A 24,430-nucleotide genomic window follows, 5' to 3' on the forward strand; every position below is an offset into this window, starting at 1 on the left:
CAGAGAGCAAGGGTGACGTCGCAGGGCACTACGCTTTTTCACAATTACAGAGGAAGTTTATAGGCATCTTTGAGCCAAAATTCAGACTTCTACCTCGCAATGTCATAGAAATAAGGGGTTTCGCAAAAGTGACCCTTTAGCTGTATTTCACAGTATAGTAAGCCAGTGTAAAAGGGTGCCCAAAATCATCGAATTTGAATAAGTAATTCATTATTGTTCATTATTTCTACCATTTTCAATCACTTTCTCTTTCTAATTGGCAGACCCGTAATAATACATTCTCTTCAAAAGTATTACTTGAGGGCATTTTATATACAAGTGTCCACCATATTAAGGAATAAAGGTTACAGGAAAAGGTAGTGAGACTAAAATATTATTCGAATTTAAGCAGTTTCCACGACATAACTTTGTAGTTTTGGTGTTGTTTTCAGGATGCACGAATGCTCAACGGTGAGGTTATTAGCGCCTCGTCAGAGGTAATCGTCGTCATGCGTGACTTGCTTTGTGGCTACTTTAAAGTCGGTACAATGGTTCGAAAATCCGTGTAACGCAGAGAAAATGATTCAGACCGTCACATCCACAATATGTGCAAAATAAATCTGCCCGGTAAATATTTACATTAAGACTGACGCTCTTAAGGAACACTGCAACAGATGCTTAAACAGCTACCATTAACACTGTTGCGCAAACTGAAAACACGTGTAGCAGCTCTGCCTGAGGGATAGAAGCAACACCATTTCCAGAGTCCTCTTTTTTCGCTCTTACAGTGTGTGAGGATTTTTTCAGTACACCTGACCCTTTAAGTTGCCCCATAGGTAAAAATCGCAAGGAGAGAGATCAGGCAGTCGGTGTGGCCACAGTGTTGCGCTCTCTCGCTGCTTGTGCTTTGCTCACTGGAAACCTCATGCATTCGTGACAAGACTGCCATGGAAGTGTATTCTATAGAAGTCCGCAGGCTTTCGTGGCCGTTGTCACTAAAGTTAAAATCTTCTGGGTTGTCAGGCCGCGTCATATTTCCTTCTAAAATAATCGACGTTTCGAGCCCTCTGCTGGGTTCTTCTTCAGGGTGTTTCGGTGTCCACTGTTGCTAGGACACTAAATAAGATCCCAGCAGAGGGATCGAAACGTCGATTGCTTCAGAAGGAAATGTGATGCGGCCTAATAACCCAGAAGATTTTAACTGAAGTGTATGCTGTTACCCCACCATGCTGAAAATATCCACACAGTTGTTTGTCTTCTGTGAGATGATCCACATGCGTATTAAACGGTTTATGGACACGTTGCTATTGTTGTTGTTGTCGTCGTCGTCTTCTTCTTCAGTTGGAAGAGTCGTTTTGTACAGCTCTCCATGCTAGACTTTCCTGAGCAGACCTCTTCATCTCTGCGTAACCACTCACATCCATTTCGAACTGCTTGCTGTTTCAACTCTTTATACCCACTCTATACCCCACTCCTTCGTTTACCAAACTGACGATTCCTTTATGTCTCATGGTGTGCCCTATCAGCTGATCCCGTCTGTTACTTGAGTTGAGCCATTCATTTCATTTTTCCTCCGCAGTTCGATTAAATACCTCCTTATCTATTATATTATTTGCTGTTCCCGTCTTTCTCATACAACGCCACATTACAAAATCTTGTACTCGCTTCTTGTCTGATCTCTTATCATCCACGTTTCACTTTTGCACAAGACTACTCTCCAGACAAATAACTTACCTTCAGAAAAGACTTCCTGAACCTTCGATGTATATTAGAAGTTAACAAATTTCTCTTTTTCAGATATGCATTTATTGCTATTGCCAGTCTGCATTTTGCATCTTCCCTGATTCGACCATCATCAGTTATTCTGCTGCCCAAACAGCAAAACTCGTGTACTATTTTTAATGTCTAATTTCCTAATCTAATTCCCTCGGTAATGCCGATTTAACTCGACTACATTCCATTACCCTTGTTCTACTTTTGTTTATATTCATCTCATCTCATAACCTTCTTTCAAGACACAGCTGCTGTTCCATTTGGCTTGTGGTCTCTGACAGAATTACAATTCATCTGTCAATCGCTAAGTTTTTATTTCTTCTACCTGAACTTTAATTCTTGTTTCGTATTTTTCCTCGCTTTCCATCAAAGCTTGATCAGTGTAAAGAGTGACAAAATCAAATGATCGGTTGGCACTGATAGCCGGGAGTCCCCACTTGACGAAGTCCTTCCAGTTGACGCTACATTGGGCGATTTCCGTGCCGATGATAATGAAACCACAACACATCACTCAGTCCCAAAGCGTAGAAAATCTCTGACCTGGTCGGGAATCGACCCGGGCCCGCTGCATGGCAATCAGACTCACTGTCTACTCAGCTAAGGGGGCTGACTACAGAGTGATTAACAAATGAAATAGGCTGCAGTTCTGTCGCATTCCATTCTCAACTATCCCTTCCGTTTCGTTTCCATCGACTCTTTACAACTGCATTCTGATTTCTGTACAAGTTGTAAATAACATTTTGCTCCCTGTATTTTATCTCTATTACCTTCAAAATTTGAAGCCCAGTAGACATTATACAAAAGCTTTTTCTAGCTCTAGAAATATGACTAGCAGAAAGGAAAGAAAATGAATCCGCTTGAAGAGCTAGAAATTTATATCCACAGCTCTAACCCACCAGACCTTGTACTGAACGAACAAGTGGAACTTGGAAACAAACCCTATCTTCACATATTTCATGAAATATTCAAAAACAGAAAATAATTATCCTCTGATATAATAACAAAGTAAAATTCTATGGGGATTCGATGTAGCAGTCATACAACAGTCCAAGGGTCATTATCATAATTTGTAATAGTCATACTGTAAACACAAACTGTAACTGGCATTCTATAATGTGTAGTAGCTTTCAAAAATTTCATATGTGTAACATTATTGTACCTCCTAGATCTAAGTTCTCTGACAACAGTGTGGCTCAAAACAGTTCTAGCTGTCATTTTTTAAATTTGTAATAGCTTTGAGTAATTTCATATATATAACAACATTGTACTTCCTAGATCTAAGTTTTCCGTCAAAAATGTGAATCAAAAAAATTTCATAATGTGTGTCAAGAAACGTCGCAGTCTACAATAGCTTTTTAAATTTCTATATATGCAACACCTTTGCACTTCCTGTGGCTAAGTTCTTTGACCAGAACCTACAAGTTTCTGTGTGAGCAACATCTTTACATCTGCTGCATCTAAGTTCTTTGACCACAGCCCACAGGTTTGTATGTAAACATAGTGTATTTCACGAGTGCACATCATAATAGTGTAATATGGAGCTATACTTGGTAAAACTGATATATGGACGTGAAAATGACCATAAGTGTGTAACTAAGTGGCAAAACTATCACCACAGCATAACTGTAATAATGGTGCTTCATCTTTATGTAAGTACAGATATATATTCGTCAAATCCTGCCTTACCACTTACAATTGTCCCACTTGTATCTGTGTAGCCACCAGCAAATAATTTTTTTGTATTTATACAGTGATCTCCAACAGTACAAACATGTACATGAATGTATAAACACCTGAAGATGGGTGCAAGCCCGAAACCGGTTGTGTGACGAATAAAAAACCTTTTATTGTGACTGGTAGCGGGTATTTTTCTACAACCCCATAAAGGAACAGTCACGGAGATCGACAGCATCCACTATGGATAAAATTCTTTATTTGTTTTGTTACTCACCGTTTATGTCCTCTTTATTTTGTAGTGAATCCTAACCTTCGGTTGGTAGGTAATCGAGTTTCTTCCGTCTCCATCTTTACACCATCTAGCGGTATATTTCCATACTTCCTGGCCAGCCGCGGTGGCCAAGCGGTTCTAGGCGCTTCAGTCCGGAACCGCGCGACTGCAGGTTCGAATCCTGCCTCGCCATTGATGTGTGTGATATCCTTAGGTTAGTTAGGTTTAATTATTTCTAAGTTCTAGGGGACTGATGACCTCAGATGTTAAGTCCCATAGTGCTCAGAGCCACTTGAACCAATTTCCATACTTCCTCTTGGACGCTTCTGAAGGGCCAGTTTCAATAACACTACGTCAGCTGGGCTGTTTGGTGGCCTGGCCTTCCTACTTCAGGTGCATCACGTCTCCTTCATGTGATTTTTGCAGTCATCAGTTGAGTTTTCATCACTGACGAATCTTCATATTTTCCTGTCCAAACGCAGGTTTATGCCGTATAGGTTTCTTCCGGGATGTTATATGAATTCCTTTTTGCTCCATACCCACTGCCCCGGTGCTCATGTACACTGCCTGCACTTACTACCCATTGGAATATCGAGTGCTTCATTTGGTAACTATTCAATTTAAGCGGTTCTGACAATTTTAACGCCATCAGAACGTTGGAAGACCGCGTATCTTTAACGACCGCAATGTTAAGTTAGTTATGTTTTCCTTCCCCTATCTTTCTGGTTTACCTTACATTTATACCATCATTATACTTCATAATCCTGATTTTATTTTCTATAGACGTTTACATCTGTGGATGGGATTAAATCACCGCAAAACCCTGTAATACAGGAAGTGTTAACAGCTAATGCGATACCATAGCTTTTTTAGAAAATTTTAATAGCTTTTTAATAAAAATTTTAAAATGTTCCTACCAACCATATTTAGGTTTTCTATGATTTCCTTAAATCGCTCCAGGCAAATGCCGGGATGGTTCCTTTGAAAGGTCAGGGCGAATTTCCTTCCCATCCTTTCCATCCTTCCTTTCCATCCGTAACAAAACAATCTGAATTTGTCCCTGTCTGTAACAGCCTCATTATCAAGAGGACGTTCAACTCTAATTTTCATTAGTTTCAAGCGAGTTGGTGGCATAAAGAGAAGCAAGTCCCAACCGTTAATACTTGGAAGGGAGTTCCAGGTGCGGCTGTATGCCTTACAACAAAGGGGAACATCCTCGAATCCTTGGTCTAAACTGGGTGAGCCAACTACTCAAAATGTAGCCGGTACAAGTGAAAATATTTTTATAGGTGGCACCTTAACATACACATAAAAAAGTTTTTCATCACCTCGGTTCCGAGATTTCTGGAACCTGTACAGAAAATAAAAATAGAGATCAACATAAACATCGTTACCGCTCTTATTATTGCTCATGAAAACCACACATTGCATGTTCTGCCACCATACAGCGAGACCTTCTGAGGTGGTAGTGCAGATTGCTGTACACACCGGTACCTCTAATGCCCAGTAGCACGTCCTCTTTCATTGATACTTGCCTGTATTCGTCGTGGGATACTATCCACAAGTTCATCAAGGCACTGTTGGTCCAGATTTCTTCCTCAACGGCGATTCTATATGTGGTGTCATGTAGTCCATAGACAGCACTTTTTAATCTATCCCAGGCATGTTCGACAGGGCTCATGTCTGGAGAACATGATGGCCAGTCAGTTGAGCGATGTCGTTATCCTGAAAGAAGTCATGCACAAGATGTGAACGATGGGGCGAATGGCTCGCCAATATGCTGCCGATATGGTTGCACTATCGGTCAGAGGATGGCATTCACGTATCGTTCAGCCGTAACGGCGCCTTCTGTGACCACCAGCGGCGTACGTCGGCCCCACATAATGCCACCCCAAAAACATCAGGGAACCTCCACCGCCGGCCGGAGTGGCCGTGCGGTTCTAGGCGCTACAGTCTGGAGCCGAGCGACTGATATGGTCGCAGGTTCGAATCCTGTCTCGGACATGGATGTGTGTGATGTCCATAGGTTAGTTAGGTTTAATTAGTTCTAAGTTCTAGGCGACCGATGACCTCAGAAGTCAAGTCGCATAGTGCTCAGAGCCATTTGAACGATTTTTTGAACCTCCACCTTGCTGCACTTGCTGGACGGTGTATCTAAGGCGTTCAGCCTGACCGGGTTACCTCCAAACACGTTTCCGACGATTGTCTGGTTGAAGGCATACGCAACATTCATCGTTGAAGAGAACGTGATGCCAATCCTGAGCGGTTCATTTGGCATGTTGTTGGGCCCATCTGTACCGCACTGCATGGTGTCGTCGTTGCAAAGATGGACCTCCCATGGCCGTCGGTTGTGAAGTTGCGCATTATGGAGCCTACTGCGCACAGTTTGAGTCATAGCATGAAAAGCATTATTCAACATGGTTGCTGTCAGGGTTCCTCCGAGTCATAATCCGTAGGTAGCGGTTATCCGCTGCAGTAGTAGCCCTTAGACGGCCTGAGCGAGGCATGTCATCGGCAGTTCCTGTCTCTCTGTACCTCCTCCATGTCCAAACAACATCGCTTTGGTTCACTCCGAGACGCCTGGACACTTCTCTTGTTGAGAGCCCTTCCTGGCACAAAGTAACAATGCGGACGCGATCGAAGCGCGGTATTTATCGGCTAGGCGTGGTTGAACTGCAGTGCAGACAACACGAGCCGTGTACCCCCTTCCTGGTGGAATGACTAGAAGTGATCGGCTGTCGGACCCTGTCAATCTAATAGGCTCTGCCCACGCATGTTTGTTTACGAGACGACGACGCCTCTTGGCTGACAACCCGTGAAGACTTCATATATGAAATTCGCCGAGATAGCCTGCACTCACAAATAATCTTTGGGCGGGTTTAGTGACATATCTGATCAGTCAAAGGGACTGTGTCTGTGATACAATATCCACAGTCAACGTCTGTCTTCAGGGGTTCTGGGAACCGGGGTAATGCAACTTTTTTTTTGTGTGTGTAACTGGGAGTGGTTACCATACAGGAAAGTTCTGTCCCATAGTGTACCATCCCGACATCTTTAACTGTCTGCCAAATATAATGTATCTCAACGTAGTGGTAATGTCGCTTGGCTCATATCCTCGCGCGTGTTTTTCGACTTGAAGCAACTTCAACGCCTTGCGCATTAGTGTCACTGCCTGTTTACACTCAGTTTCACAGCTGGGCTCACTCCCGACTGGAAAACGTTTGAAACTTTCTTACACAGAAAAATTTGAATTGGCCACTTGATATCGAAATGAGCATAATAATTTACAACAGTATACCTTTTTTGTTCATCTCACTAGAAGCACGTAGCTTTTACTCTTAAATAGTCATTGCATTACCAACGATTTTATATATTCTTCTTTCACTGCTTAATTTTAAACACGAGCTACTTAATGCATGCAACAGGGCGTAAAGATTAAAAATCCCACTAATGAGTACGGCACAAAGAGTGACGCCATGATAAATATCACGGATAGTTTATATGCTTTTACTTAATTCATCTTCTGACGACGACAAAACAGGCGACGTACACACATATAAAATCCAGTGTTATGCATCCTTGTACCAAACACGAACGTCACAAGAATAAATGAATACAGATCGTATCCCGTAAACAATCCGCATTCATTTATTTCCCGATTTGGGATGTAATTAGGAAGATGTTGTGCGACTTAGTTATTTGGAAACATGGTAAAACCTTTTACATCCTTCGTGGACGTTAAGTAGGTACCTGTTTGCTGGTACCCGTTTAATGAATAAAAGAATCAAGTTGGAACATTTGTGAAAGAAAAGGACATGGAGACGTTCTAGGGTCCCGGTGTTAATATCTGGTATTAAAGATTATTATTCGGACCTGAAAAAAGTAATAGAATGACTGACGCACATGATCGGGATGAATGCAGCTATCACGATAGAGATGCTCGTTTGGTGGAACTCACTTGTATTACCAGAAGGGGGTATGGAACATTAGTTTTGTTTGCATCTCCGTCTACGTGCGATCAGTCTCAAGTACAACACTTAACAAACACAAGGAAAATGCTGAACTTACTGGAGGTATTTGCAATTAACAAGCAGCTGAGATACAATTCTCACTGACGTTACGAGGTCAAACACAACTCTCCTCTTTTCTGATAAACATGACCAAAGTCTCGAAAGATCTCTCCACAATTTGCACACAATCTCGGTATCCTCATCCAATGTCTGTCTGCCTCTCTGTTTATATTTATATGTTTTTTCGTGAAAGTTCGGTTTTCAACGACATGCTATAGCCGACACATGGCTAATTTTTATTGACTTTTTAAACATCACTTATGCGGCAGTAAATAATTGCGACGTATTGATCAACCTCTGTACGCTTCACATTATTGCATTATAGGACTTTTGTACAGAACATCATAACTGAGACACACTTTCCGGCGACTGTGGTAACGTTTTCTGTGCTCACTTTTCACGCTTATGCTGTGAAGTAACTCTCGTACAAGCTGTGGCACTAACGATGCTTGCGATCGAAAAAGAAGTCTGAGCACACATTCAGTATAGCGCCGATACTCGCAAATTCGACATATGGATTTCATCAATGCATTATGATGAGTTTAATAGTTGTAGTCGATCCCAGGTCTCGGGTTCCAGAGCTCAAATAGTGGAGCTACTCATAGAGGTCCAGTAAGAGCTGTAATTATCGTATGGCAGTGCAACATGGTAGACATTCAAATGCGACAATGCGGAACCGATCTAAGCAGGAAAAAAAATAGTTCCAATTTTGGCCACCAGGTGCAAATCTGACGCTGTGAATGCAGGAAACACGAATGGAAATGTTTCCATATGAAATGGATTAGGGATGGGCAGAAAAGGTCAAACAAGTGAGAAAAGCATAATATTGATTATATTATTAACCGGCGTTTACACAATTTGTTCAATATGAGAGCTGGAGACGTCGAAGAGATGCTGCATAGAGCCAGATTTGGACCTCGCGGCCAAAATTGTAACTAATGTTTTTCCAGCGGTAATCGGTTCCTCGATAACACATTAGCACATCAACCAAGTTTCGCCGCTATACAATTATTATAGCTCACAGTGGACCTCACTTTAAATACAACCACCCGGTATGTGTAACGTAAATACTGCTAAACAAAAACGTTTTCCTAGCTCAAAATTTGTTTTGTCAACATTTGATAGAGGTCGTTTATGACTGGCATCAGACCCTGTACCCAAGCTGCTTCTGGATATAATTCACAAAAAATAGAGAGTACGGAACATTTTTTTTAACAGGAAGGATATTTACGTTTTACTACTACTTGACGAATCGCATGAAGCACGTGATGATCCACACATTGCAGAAATGAAATCTGTCGAAACACCAGCAGTTTCCGATAAGCAGTATAACATCCCAAATATAGAGCCCCTAATTACATCCCTTTTGACAGAAAAAGATATAAAAATTAGTTATCCTCACCCAGGTAGCTACTGGAAACAAAATATTGACACTATTAAAAGTTTGACCAACAGAAATACTAGGGAACTAACAACATCTATTCCACGGAAAAAAACTAAATGAAAGACTATCAGATGATGAATTAATCTACGAAGCATGAAATTCTAAATAAGGAATTCAAAATATATGCTTTACGAAGCTTAAAACCCACACGAGATAAAGTGATCAGAGATAACATTTATCCAAGAAAAGGCTTGTAGCCGCATCGAGCTGTAATTTCGCTGCGACTACAATGAAAAACTTCAATGTAGATGTTAATTCGCTCTCTTGTAGACGTCGCGATAGAAACATGCTTATTGACCGATATTAGATTGTTTCAGACCGATCTGGAATTTTAAAGTTTTTCAAGTATCGTCTTGACGTATTAGTCAAAGTTCTGAAGAAAGGTGATAGAACATTTACCGCTTAGCCAGACAACGGAACAGATATTATACGCAAGGGAAAAGTAACTCGTGTGATACTTAATCAATTCTGGGACTTAGTCGTCGTGATCTGTGATCGTCACGAACATTGAAGGACACAACCATGTACCAGACGCCGACATAAACTCTGCACATAGACTTGAGTAGGAAACATATACAAGCAATCATGAAGAAATCACAGGTGCGCCGTGTTGTCGGAAGCTGTAGTCAATGTCAGAATTGCTGATGTAAATAGTAGCTTCAGTTCCTTGAATGACAGATCGGTGTGCTTTCCACTGCAGTGGTTGTTGTTGTGGTCTTCAGTCCTGAGACTGGTTTGATTCAGCTCTCCATGATACTCTATCCTGTGCAAGCTTCTTCATCTCCCAGTACCTACTGCAGCCTACATCCTTCTGAACCTGCTTACTGTATTGATCTCTTGGTCTCCCTCGACGATTTTTACCCTCCACGCTGCCCTCCAGTACTAAATTGGTGATACCTTGATGCCTCAGAACATGTCCTACCAACTGATCCCTTCTTCTAGTCAAGTTGTGCCACAAATTCCTCTTCTCCCCAATTATATTCAATAACTCCTCATTAGTTATGTGATCTACCCATCTAATCTTCAGCATTCTTCTGTAGCACCACATTTCGAAAGCTTCTATTCTCTTCTTGTCTAAACTATTTGTCGTCCATGTTTCACTTCCATACATGGCTACACTCCATACAAATACTTTCAGAAACGACTTCCTGACACTTAAATCTATACTCGATGTTAACAAATTTCTCTTCTTCAGAAACGCTTTCCTTGCCATTGTCAATCTACATTTTATATCCTCTCTACTTCGACCATCATCACTTATTTTGCTCCCGAAATAGCAAAACTCATCTACTACTTTAAGTGTCTCATTTCCTAATTTAATTCCCTCGGCATCACCCGACTTAATTCGACTACATTCCATTACCCTCGTTTTGCTTTTGTTGATGTTCATCTTATATCCTCCTTTCAAGACACTATCCATTCCGTTCAACTGCTCTTCCAAGTCCTTTGCCGTCCCTGACAGAATTACAATGTCATCGGTGAACCTCAAAGTTTTTATTACTTCTCCATGGATTTTAATACCTACTCCGAACTTTTCTTTTGTTTCCTTTACTGCTTGCTCAATATACAGATTGAATAGCATCGGGGAGAGGCTACAACCTTGTCTCACTCCCTTCCCAACCACTGCTTCCCTTTCATGCCCCTCGACTCTTATAACTGCAGTGGTTAGATAATTCAAAAGTTCAATAAACTCAGTTATAACTTTAATACTTCGTGTCGTCTACATCATTTAATTGAACTTTATTATGTAACTGTGAATAATTATTTTCTTGGTAGATCGCCGAAGCTAAAGGTGACTGAGTGACATTATTAACAGGGAAGAGTAATTGAACATTGTATTGCGACGGTTTCTGTACGTTATTTAGAGAATGCATTATCTCTGGATTTACGACGTAGGGGTTGTTGAATTAGCAACGTAGCGACTCATGAACGACACTATAATCACAAATCAACATCCTCGCAAGACTATAATGTGGCATCGGCTTGAATGGAGAAACTTATAATTCGAGATATATTATCTACGTTTGAACATTCATTTGCAAACCGGGAATAAAAACTACTGTTATCAAATGGTTCAAATGGTTCTGAGCACTATGGGACTTAACTTCTGAGGTCATCAGTCCCCTAGAACTTAGAACTACTTAAACCTAACTAACCTAAGAACATCACACACATCCATGCCCGATGCAGGATTCGAACCTGCGACCGCAGCGGCCGCGCGGCTCCAGACTGTAGCGCCTAGAACAGCTCGGCCACTCTGGCCGGCTACTGTTATCAAGTTACGCGTAAGTTTATAAGCCCGTCACGAACACACGAAGGATATTTGGTTTATTGTTTCAAATAAAGGGAGTTGTTGCGGTACCGAGTGGTACAGTCCCTGTGTGTAGCACTAAATAATGCAGACATCCTTCAAACACCATTGCTTCAATTGTAAGCGAGGGTCGCTTATACATTTCGGTCTGCTGCTTCATCGATACGCGGATATCTCTGAAAGAGAGTTAGTATATGAAACTAACCAAACAAAGCGAGGAGTTTGTTTTAACAGTTAGAGATCGGAGTTGTCATGATCGACGGACGCCGACCTGTGTCAACCAAACTTGAACATCCAGCTAGAACCGCCTCCTCAACATGGGTCAAGAATCACTCCTCACCTCCATTGGTCTAATGCTGAAGGGCACAGAGATACCCTTGAATAGATTAACACCGGCATTAGAAGCAAGAAGCATTGGGGAAGGTAGCTTTGGGACAGAATGGAGAGGATGAAAAGTCGACACCGGCACACAGACTACTCGTCTCGAATAGCACCAACGGGGCCGAAGCGTTTAACGTCTGCATCCCACGGCCGGATCATCGTTAATAGTGTCATATGCGGTGTGAGGGGATTTTATATGGGATCAAACTGTGTCCTTGATGTGTCTGGCACCAGTGAACGGTGCAGGTGGCTACTGTCCGGCAATTTGCATCCGTATATTGGCCTACAGCACCACGAAAACAACCCGTACCTTCAGCAACACCTTACACTGTCCAACCGCTCATGAACTGTACGACAGTTATCTGATGAATACTCCAGGGACACGAGAGTACTTGTGATATGGTTTCATTACGTCATGGAGTCCATACCTCGATGTATCGTTGCTGTTATCAGGCCTAAAGGGGGTGCTCATGGTACTCCATTAGTATCCCTAAATCAGTTTCACCTTAGCCTCAAGTGTTTTACAAAGAAAGGTGGTCTATTACGATCACAACTGACGTTCTAGTAGGTTGACAAAGTTGGTTCAAAAACTGGTTCAAATGGCTCTGAGCACTATGGGATTTAACATCTATGGTAATCAGTCCCCTAGAACTTAGAACTACTTAAACCTAACTAACCTAAGGACATCACACAACACCCAGCCATCACGAGGCAGATAAAATCCCTGATCCCGCCGGGAATCGAACCCGGGAACTGGCAAAGTTGTTGTAAGGCACGTGAAGAAGAACCAAATACAAATATGCTGGCGGAAAAAGTCGCAACCCCAAAAAGCAGTTGTGCTACATAAACGAAAGTTGGTAGGCTTGTTTCTACTTCTGAAAGATTATGGTTCAAATGGCTCTGAGCACTACGGGACTTAACTTCTGAGGTCATCAGTCCCCTAGAACTTAGAACTACTTAAACCTAACTAACCTAAGGACATCACACACATCCATGCCCGAGGCAGGATTCGAACCTGCGACCGTAGCGGTCACGCGGTTCCAGACTGTAGCGCCTAGAACCGCTCTGCCACCCCGGCCGGCATGAAAGATTATGTCGGTTCCAATTTCGCGTCAGCCACACAAGAGTAACGCTAGTAGCGCCTCTATGAGAATGCAAATCAGGTTTGGTTTAAACACGCGCAGTAACGGTCGTGAGTGTTATTTGACTTTGAAATTGGGCTAGGAGAGTTGATGTTAGTCATGAATGCCCTTAGGCGACAAAGGTGCCATTATCAACACCTAACTGAGTTTGAACGACGTCGTGTGACAGAGCTACGAGAAGCTGGATGTTCCTTCTGCGATACTGCAGAAAGACTTGGCAGAAATTGAGACACTGTACATGACTGCTGGCAGCGGTGGTCACGAGAATGTACGGGTGCAAGAAGACCGTGTTCAGGACTTTCACGTGGGATTATCGAGAGGGACGACCAACGTGTTCAGCCGACGGCTCTGGCGCATCGTACTGCATTAGCAGAAGCTATAAGATCAGCAGTTGTCACCACAGTGACACAACGAACTGTTACAAATCGGTTACATCAAGGACAGCTCCGAGCCAGACGTGCTGTAGCGCTCATTCCACTGACCGCAAACCAACGCCAATTTCGACTTTAGTGGTGTCAAGCGACAGGTCGCTGGAGGGCATGGTTGAGGCCTGTTGTATTTTCTGAGTAAGGCTGGTTCTGCCTCTGTACCAGTGATGCCCATGTACTGGCTAGAAGGAGGCTAGCTGAGGGCCTGCAATAGAACTGTCTGCGTGCTAGACACGCTGGATCTACACCTGGGGTTATGGTCTGGGGTATGATTTCGTATGACAGCAGGAGCACTCTCGTGGTTATCCCAAGCACCCTGACTGTGAATTTGTGCGTTAATCTAGAGATTCGACCTTCCATTCATGAACAGCATTATAGGTGGTGCTTTCCAATAGGACAACGCTCACCCACATACCGCTCTTCTAACCCAAAACACTCTGTTGAGGATCGACGTGTTGCCTTGGCCTGCTCGATCACCAGATTTGTGTCCGATCGAGCGCTTATGGGACGTCGTCGGCCGACAACACCAGCGTTATCCACAAACTGCATTAACCGTCTTTGTATTAACCAACCAAGAGCAATAGGCAAGGCACTCCATCCGGCACCTGTGCACATCCGGCACATGCACGGTTGCGCGGTTGCATTCAATGTTCTGGCCGTTACACCGGTTATTAACGTACCAGCATTACATATTTGGAATGGCTTATATCGCGATAACATTAACCTGTGACTTCGCAATGTTAATCGCTTAAATATGTTACCTAAACAAATGTATGCACGAAATTTCATTGCTCTGCATTAATTACATTTTGGTGCGGCGATTTTTTTTTCCGTCAGTATACTTGCAGGGAGTGCCGAATAACTCAGCCTCACGGCCGCACGCCTAGGTCGAGGCTCTCGGAGACCTTCACGGGCAAGGCCGATGGCAACAAAAAATTCGAATTCACGTAAGACCTTGGCGAGTAAGGAGAGGAAGGTGGAGTCACGTGCTGCATTTGGAAGAGATCAAGTTAAATGTGCCCGTCTCCGACAGACGACCAAGTGAACAAGTTAAACGTGTCGCCATCCGAAGGACACTCGTACAAGGGAATGAAACGCTGTCAAACTGGTTAGCATTGGTATAACGGTGTTCAAACACCAGAGATTGCGGCTAACTCCAGGTTTGTTGGAGAAATTAATTCTGAAAGCTTTTCTCGACTTTATAACGATTCTGAAGGTGCGTTTAGATGTGCCATATTTTACTGCAATATTTGACTGCAATATTGCAGCAATGTGGCTGCAATATACGGCAATTACACAGCAACCATTTAAATATAAAACATCTATTGTATGAACTGTCAAAAGATTACAATAAATACTCACAGTATCATACGAAAATATTACGCCATACTGTATGGCTCTGAGCACGATGGGACTTAACTTCTGAGGTCATCGGTCCCCTAGAACTTAGAACTACTTAAACCTAACTAACCTAAGGACATCACACACATCCATGCCCGAGGCAGGATTCGAACCTGCGACCGTAGCGGTCACGCGGTTCCAGACTGAAGCGCCCAGAACCACACGGCCACACCGTCCGGCTGCATACAGCAATCAATTTTACGTAGGTTGTTCTGGTTATACAAGATGAAGAGGCTTGCATAGAATAGGCTAGCATGGACATCACTGCGGTTTTCGGGCTGAAGACCACAGCAAGCAATAAATGAAACTGAGTAAGTGGATTTTACGGGTGTATGGGAATTGGGGAGAGATGGCTGGAGTGTTAGGTTACGTTTTTGCGATAAGAGGAGAGTTACATTTTATCTATAGTGTTAGCTATTTATTAGTTTCACTTCATTCCTATACGTTCTGCTGCTTCCAGTTCTTTACTGAGTGTTGTATATGAGGTTAATCAAGTGGCTGTGGACAGCCCACAACACGTGGTCAGCAAATACATCACGCACTTCGTGTCCTACTTATGTGTACATATTTTGCATACGTTTTCGATAACATGTTTTGCAATTTCTCCCACATTGTGCGCCATTTTTCACTTGGAGTAGCTCATCATAACTGTAATTACGTGCCCGTGAAATTCATGATAGAAGCCGGTGTAGTGCTCGTGTCTGCGCCGTTTCAATAGATTTTTTTTTATCAAATAAATGTTTTTGATAATGATGTAGATATAAGTTGGTGGCGTACTACGGAAAGGGCCTTTACAATTCGCCTGCGATGCTCTTGAAATGCAATGGAACGAGAAGACGGTTTTAGTGCGGCCCGGGTTTCTCCGGTGAAACATTTTCCACGATCTGTTATTTAAATCGCACACTTCTTCAGACGTCATATGTCGGACAACAGCAGATCGTTGCCTTCCGAAGCCTTTCGCAACGGGGCTATTAAGTATGTCCCGCTCTTCTGTAAACGAGCCTCTAGTCTCAAAAGCGCGTGCGTTACTCGAACAGTTGAGAACGGACATTCGACTGTTTTATCGCACATATTAGTTGTTGAAACCTCATGCCTGTCCACTTTATGCAATAGCAAAGCGTCACAAAGCATCGTACATTCTTCTAGCAATAGTTGTTTCTTTTGTCAACTTATGTAACATCAAAACGCAGAAAGATCATTCGCGCCTTTAATTTAGCTCTGAAAACTGTATATTAAACGTATAATGTTCACAAGTTAACCTGCTTACTAGATCAGGAGTACATTCATACTGGTTTCAGGTTATGTGACGCAGTGGCTGTGGGAAGACTTAAAATGTATTGCTTCCAGAATGTTACATGCTGTATACAAGGGGATATATAGAACAATTAAATATGTATTCTATGAATAAATGTTCGTCAACTACGTGTATTACGAATCTTTTTTACTGTCATATATGTTTAGGAGTGAAAGCTCGATTTTCTGAGTTTTTAAGTTTCAGCTGAAGATTTTCGTTAGTACCTGGTGAAAGGCTCACACACGAGGAACGTTATGTAGTTAAATAATAGAAATGGTTCCTGGTGAACAATAAACTAGAACACTATCCGTAGGTTATAAAAATGTTCAAATGTGTGTGAAATCTTATGGGACTTAACTGCTAAGGTCATCAGTCCCTAAGCTTACACACTACGTAACCTAAATTATCCGAAGGACGAACACGCATACCCATGCCCGAGGGAGGACTCGAATCTCCGCCGGGATCAGCCGCACAGAGTTACAAATAGCTAGATTTTGCAATAATCTGCTTCCTCTTAGACTATGCCAAGACTCATCCATGTCACTAGAACTTCACAGTTCGCCACACGTAGGCGAACGTCACAGTTCGCCACATGTAGGCCAAAGAGACAGGAACATTGCGCTGAAATTTAGTAAATACATTTAATCTTCAGCAACGGATTAAAATATACGTAGTAGCCAGTTTGCTTGTAACTAGACACACTGCTGACATTTTAAAAAACCTACACAAGGATATTACATAACACTACACTGAGCTGACGAAAGTCACGGGACAGCGATATGCACATGGCGGTAGTACCCCGCAAACAAGGTATAAAAGGACAGTGAAATGCCGAACCTGTCATTTGTTCTCAGGTGATTCAAGTGACGGAAATTAACAGACTTCCAACGCGAAATTGTAGTTGGAGCTAGACGCATGGGACATTCCATTTCGTAAATCGTTAGGGAATTCAATATTCCGAGATCCACAGTGCCAAGAGTGTTCTGAGAATACCAAATTTCAAGCATAACCTCTCACCATGGACAACGCAGTGGCCGACGGGCTTCGCTTAGCGACCGCGAGCGGCGGAGTTTGCGTGGAGTTGTCAGTGCTAACAGACAAGCAACACTGCGTGAAAGAACCGCATAAGTCGATGAGGGACGTACGATGAACGTATCCGTTAGGACCTTGGGACTAAATTTGGCATTAATGGACTATGGCAGCAGAGGACTGACACGAGTGCCTTTGCTAACAGCATGACATTGCATGTAGCGCCTCTCCTGGGCCAGTGACCATATCGGTTGGATTCTAGACGACTGGAAAACCTTGGTGTGGTCAGATAAATGCTGATTTCAGTTGGTAAGAGCTGCTGATAGGGTTCGATTGAGGTACAGATCCCAAGAAGCCAAGGACCCAAATTGGCTATATTTAGCTGCTTGGAGACCATTTGTAGCCGCTCATGGACATCGTATACCCGAACAACGATGAAATTTTTATGGATGAAAATGCGCCATATCACCCGGCAAAAACGTTCTCGATTGGTTTGAAGAACATTGTGGACAATTCGAGTGAATGATTTGGTTATCCAGATGGCCCGACATGAACCCCACGGAACATTTATGGGACACGATCTAGAGAACAACTCGCGCACAAAATCCTGCACCGGCAACAATTTCGCAAGTATGCGCGACCATAGAGGCACATGACTCAATATTACTGCAGGGGACTTTCAACGATCGAAATGGTTCTAAGCACTATGGGACTTAACATCTGAGGTCATCAGTCCTCTAGACTTAGAGCTACTTAAACCTAACCAACCTAAGGACATCACACACATCCATGTCTGAGGCAGGATTCGAAACTGCGACAGTAGCAGCAGCGCGGTTCCGGACTGAAGCGCCTAGAACCGCTCGGCCACAGCGGCCGGCACTTTCAACGACTTGTTGAGTCCATGCCACGTAGAGTTGTTGCACTACGTCGGGAAAAAGGAGGTCCGACACGATATTAGGAGTATCCCATGACATTTGTCACCTCAGTGGAAATCCACCAGATCGGTCATTCAGGAACATCTAGAATTTTTTTCACAAAATTGTTCAATCACATCACATGCAGAATTAATAAAGAGAAAACTGTAGCTCTCAACAGTTCTAAGAATTTTTGGCTTAAAGAATTCTACCTACAGAAGGCTCTTCTTTCATACTTTTCTTAACTTACTTCCAAAAATCAAATTGCCATTTTTTGTAAACACTTTCATAAGAAACCTTCATTACGTCGTTTCTCTATGATTACTCATAGCTATAAGAAAATTTTGATAGCTTGTTCAGGAATCGTGTATCCAGAGTTAGCTATATCTTTATACAACTACTTTGAGTTAAATGTCTGAGACCTTAAAAAAACTGTGTGTCCAATGTTTTCATATATCTCACTATTGTCGCGAAAATGTCAAATAACATAATGAAATTTAATGGTGGTCTATCAGTGAAGCAGATTGTCACCAAATCCCGGTATTTTACAGCGTTGTAGTTTGACTTCCACTTGGACTCACGTGTTCTTGCTATTTATTTAACAATATAACCTCCCTCATGTATCAGTCATAACATGCCATGACGAAAAACTCGTAATGAAACTAGAATATTTATATAACTGACACAATCAGTTTTAGAACGTGTATTGGCCCGAGAGCTAAATTTGACAAGAACTACATAGAAAGTATTGTATCTTAATCGATCTTTTTGGGTAGCATATGTCACTGGTGCAAGCTACATATATATTTCTAAATCATTAATATGAATGTGAAAGTCACAGTTTCAATTTAACAATGTGAAAGTGTATCAATTTTATAATTGATTCCAGGGTATTCAACAAGTTGTTCAGAAGTAGTATTTTTATTACTAATAATACAGCAATAATGTTACGTTGACACTGAAAATTAAAACACTGAAGTAGGAAAAAACTAATTAAAAGTAGGAAGAAAATCGTGAGTGCAACAAAATACCAAACTACTGCTTCTCAAAGTGGAGAAACGGAAATAAACTTCAAAAAGACCACGGTATTTGCTTTCGAGACAATGCTCAATCTGTTATTTAGTCTTATAACAAACAGTCAGTGCTAAAATTATACAACAGTACTGTTGTGTGGGTGAACAATTTCAGCAACAAAAACTGACATGCGTCAACAAGTAAATCAGTGAATACGAAATATCATCAAAGTGAAGAAAAAATATTTAAATCTGTCGGTATAATGATGTACCAAAGAAAAGTATACTTTAGAACATAATTCCTATACACGCTCAATTTCCTCATTATATCTTCGCAGAAAGCTTCTAGGCAACATAATAAAAGCTAATACATTAACCAGAAAAAAGGCAAGTCACTATCCGTACCAAAAACTCCATTCGTTTCAACTAGTTTACCATTTTAAGCTCCGATTTCCGTTATATTAGCGTACAGTACGACTATAAGTAAATCACAACGGGAAACATTCCGAGGTTTAATATAATGCCTAGACCCCAGAAGGGGCAACTGCTCCTTCTTGCCAGCCTTGCGGACGTCTATGTCATTGTCGATATCGAGTACTGTGTTTATGTTTCTCCTCATACGCTACCAGTATTACTGTCAATATGATGACGTGCTGCCAGCATTTTGATGATGAAAAGTTCACTGAAGATCTTCCCTGCACCGAGACTATTTTGAGCCTTTGGATGGAAAACAGGAATAACTTTTACCGAAATCACCTCGGATTGTTACTTCTCTACTCTCCAATAATCTCTAGGCGGAGACAAGAGTACGTGCTGTTGCACAGCTTTGAAATATGGAAAGGTCTTTTCGCACAGTTCTTTCCTAAGCGTTACGCGTTTCAAAATGTCATTATCAGACTGAAGGTATAGAATAAAGCGTACAAGGAGATTAACGAATCCAGTATGCACGTAATAACATAATTATGTAACTTAGTAATCCATACAGAGAATTTTAAGTATAACATTGAACGTACATTTAAATCAAACTTTAGTAAAAAAAAAAAAAACCTCATCAAAGTGAGAACATGGGCTGAATATAATACAGACCTCATCTCATAAAGGCGTATTTGAAAGTGGCGTTATCTATTCGAACAGAAGCGGTGTCAAACTGACTGCAGCTATTGAGGTACCTAAGAAGTAAACAAAGGCTGGTAGGTGGCACTGTCATTGGCCACAGAAATGAAGAATAACTTTACAAAGAACTATACATTGCGATGAACTATACAACACCGTTAACAACTTGACAAAGAAACAATTATGCTACTTTTATGGAAGAGAAACTCAAATATTGACAGTAGGTGAAATTCACATAGCATGAAATATGCGTCGTTAGGTGGCATCGTGAACAACGTTACAGAGTTAGTCGTCGGTCAATTATCAAAACTGGTTGTTTCAATGTAAAGAAACAAAATGTAAGCTGTGAAAGGGAAAGGTTACAGTCATGATAAAATAAAATTTTATTCAAATATCACCGAATGTACTCATATTACAAAAGTAGAACACGTAATAAAAGACATGCAACATAATCATTTAGGTGATCCTAGATTAGTGGCAACAACTTGGAATAAAAGGAAACCGTTACTACAATTGAAAGGATTTTTGTTTTTTAAAAGAACTTCTACATCTACATCTACAAGAATACTCTGAAAACAACATTTTAGTGCCTGGCAGAGGGTTCACCGAACCACCTTCACAATAAGTCTCTGTTATTCCAATCTCGTACAGCGCTCGGAAAAAACGAACACGTATATCTTTCCATGCGAGCTCTGATTTCCCTTATTTTATTATGGTGGTCATTTCTCATGATATAGTATCCATTCTTCATGGTACAGTATTGGATTGTAACAACAGGCCAGCTTTTATCACTTTACAACCTTCATTAACATAAATGCTGCAAGAGTATGACCAACAGTAGTCATACTACAATAGTCAAACATACAATGGATTACATGCAAAATAACTTTTTAAGTAAGCCTAAATAAGTGGTAACAATTTGAAGTGAAATAATAGACAACGAAAGTATCAAATATATGTATATGAGATGAAATCCGTATTATATTCAGCCTATGTGCTCAGTTTCGTGAGCTTTTTACTAATTTTTGATACAAATGCAGGTGCGATATTAACTGAAAATTCTGGGTATGGATTACTAAGATGGCTACTTCCGTTATTTTGTACATATCGTTAACTTCACTATACACTTTATTCCACAGCTTCTGTCTGGTGATGATGATGATGTTTGGTTTGTGGGGCGCAGAACTGCGCCATCATCAGCGCCCGTGCAATGTCCCAATTTTTACATAGTCCAACTTTTTCACAACCCAATCTAGCCACTGTCACGAATGATGATGATGAAATGATGAGGACAACACAAACACCCAGTTCCTGGGCAGAGAAAATCCCCAACCCTGCCGGGAATCGAACCCGGGACCCTGTGACCCCGAGGCAGTAAAGCTAGCCACTACACCACGAGCTGCGGACCTTCCGTCCGGTGATGGAATTTTTAAACGCGTGAATTTCTAAAGAATTGTGCAGTTAAGATCTTTCCATATTTCAAAGTTGTGCCAAATCTGAATGGTCGTCTTTAGATTAGATTAGGTTAATTATTCATTCCATAGACCCATAAAAGAGGGAATCCTCCTGGGTGTGGATCATGTCAGATAAATACATTACAAAAATGTAATTAGAAAAACTTGAGTTTCATTAATTTTAGTGATCATCAGTCAATATGTACATGAATTAAATTTAAACTTCTAATATTTACAGGTTTAATACTTACATCTGCTTTCATTAAATCCATCATTCAGACATTTGCTAGTTTCTTGGCTATTACAACCAAGTATTGTCAAAAATTAAAGTAAATTAGTCATTTCGGTGATCCTCAGTTAAGAACAGTCAGATTATGTACAATATTTAAAATTAAACTTCCACTATTTACAGACTTAAGACCTACATCTGCTTTCCATACATCCATCATTCACCCAGCAGGTAGTTACTTGGCTGTTACAACCAAGTATTGTCAAAAATTGAAGTATAATAAATTTTCATTAAAATGGTCTACTGCACTTGTTGAGAAACTCACGGATGGAGTAGAAGGAGTTGGCCACCAAAAATTCTTTTAAATTATGTTTAAATTGTGCCTTGTCTGAAACTAAACTCTTAATGGTTGCTGGTAACTTATTGAAAATATGCGTTGCTGAATACTGGACTTCTTTCTGGGCAAGGGTAAGTGATTTTAAATCTTTATGTATAGTGTTCTTATTCCTAGTATTGATACTGTGTACTAAGGAGTTAGTTGGAAAAAGAGATATATTATTTACAACAAACTTCATTAAGGAATAAATATACTGAGAAGCTCTTGATAATATGCCCAATTCTTTGAATAGGTTTCGACATGATGTTCTTGGACTTACACTACGCATTTCTCTGATTATACACTTCTGTACTCTAAAAAATTTTTCTCTGTTTGTGCAGTTATCCGAAAATATGATATCATACAACATAATGGAGTGAAAATAAGCGAAATATGCCCGTTTTTTTATACTTATATCTCCTATATCTGATATCATTCGCATTGCAAACACAGACTTGTTTAGGCGCTTTAGCAGTTCGTTAGTATGTTGCTCCCAACTGAATTTATTATCAAGTTGTAATCCCAAGAATTTTACACTCTCAACTTCTCCTATTTCCATGTCATCATATTTTATACACACACCATAAGGAAAGCCCTTGGAAGTTCTGAACTGTATATAGTGGGTCTTTCCAAAGTTTAATGACAGTGAATCGGCTATGAACCACTTATTAATCTCAGTAAAATTTTGATTAGCTGCCCTTTCTAAATTTGTATTTGATTTACTATTTATTGCAATGTTTGTATCATCTGCAAATAAGACAAACTTGGCATCTGGTAATGCGACAGATGACAGGTCATTAATATACACAAGAAACAGTGGTGGACCTAGTATGGAACCTTGGGGAACACCTCATGTAATTTCTTCCCAGTCAGATGATGTATGATAGCCTACTGCTGAAGTGTTACGTAATGACACCCTTTGTTTTCTCTTAGTAAGAGATGACTGAAACCACTTTGCAGCACTACCAGTGACGCCATAATATTTTAATTTACGTAAAACAATGCTGTGATTCACACAGCCAAACACCTTTGACAAGTCACAGAATATGCCACTTGCCTCTAATTTGTTGTCCAATGAATTAAGGACATTTTCCCTGTAAGTGTAAATAGCTTTCTCAATAACAGAACCCTTAAGGAACCCAAACTGTGACTTTGACAGTATGTTATTTCCACTAAGGTGCTTAAGTAGGCGCTTTCCCTACAATGGATGTATTTCCCCATCAAGTAATGGAGTACGGAGTGTGGTGTGGCTCACCGTAGTCCTGAAGATGTCAGCGTCGTACGAGAAGACGTAGGCGCCAGCAGTCGCCGCCATCATGACCAACGACAACGCCGCGCCGGCGGTCGCACTGCGCGGGCTTTCCATTGCTACTCGCGCCGCGCCTTCCGGCGGCCCACACATATAGCGAGCTGTCTCGTGGTCCAGTAGCGACCTAGTGGGGGGGAGGGGGGGGGGAGGGCTGAAGGCCGTACGCAGCCGTGGCCCAGTACCTCGGCCCGCAAGGTCGCGAGCGACGACCCCGTCTGCTGGGAGGGCGTGGCGCCCCAACAGCGCCACCCGCTCCAGTTATGACACAGCACGTCGTTTATCCCTGGAGCTTGCTGCTGCTGGGGGAAGAGGAGCGGTTTAGCCGACCTCACACTGGACAAGTTAGCTGACGTCGACGTGGAGCTGTACGAGTTTTGTGACCTCACTGCCTGTCATTTCATACTGAGGAGCCATAGCCTAGCATAGAACACAAAATAAGGGCTGCAATATTTCGTCTTCGTGCTACAAAAGGAGGAACCAATACGAGGGTTGTCATATTATTGGATTTTAGTTACTTTGCATGTGAGATATTTGTCATTAAAGAAAAGAGCAGCCAACGAGCTGTAGTTCGTAAAGGTGCTAACCATCACAGCGCGAGAGTAAAGAGATGAAATATTTTTGTTTAATGTGCGCATATACCAAAACGCGCGTCCAGCGTACAAATACTCTAAATAAACACTTTGACCCGCTGGGCGCAGATATTTAAAATCATTGCCGCAGCGCTTGATAACAAGAAGCTGCGAAACAGAAGAAACAACAACCTATCTTTTGTTAAGAAATATTCTAGAGACTTCATTATCCCTTGTACTTTTGGTCGCCGAC

General features: G+C 41.5%; 1 protein-coding gene across 1 annotated transcript in view; it reads right to left on the reverse strand.

Annotated features, from left to right (window-relative positions):
* The window catches only part of LOC124613359 (lipase 3-like), a 122,525-nt gene extending 98,851 nt beyond the window's left edge, over positions 1–23,674 (reverse strand). The window contains exon 1 of the mRNA XM_047142057.1: positions 23,555–23,674. Within this exon, the coding sequence (XP_046998013.1) occupies positions 23,555–23,665 (111 nt within the window). The 5' untranslated portion in view covers positions 23,666–23,674. The remainder of the gene's footprint in view (positions 1–23,554) is intronic.
* Between the last annotated feature and the right edge of the window lie 756 nt (positions 23,675–24,430).

The sequence above is a fragment of the Schistocerca americana genome, chromosome 4 (genome assembly GCF_021461395.2).
Source record: "Schistocerca americana isolate TAMUIC-IGC-003095 chromosome 4, iqSchAmer2.1, whole genome shotgun sequence".
Classification (NCBI taxonomy): domain Eukaryota; kingdom Metazoa; phylum Arthropoda; class Insecta; order Orthoptera; family Acrididae; genus Schistocerca; species Schistocerca americana.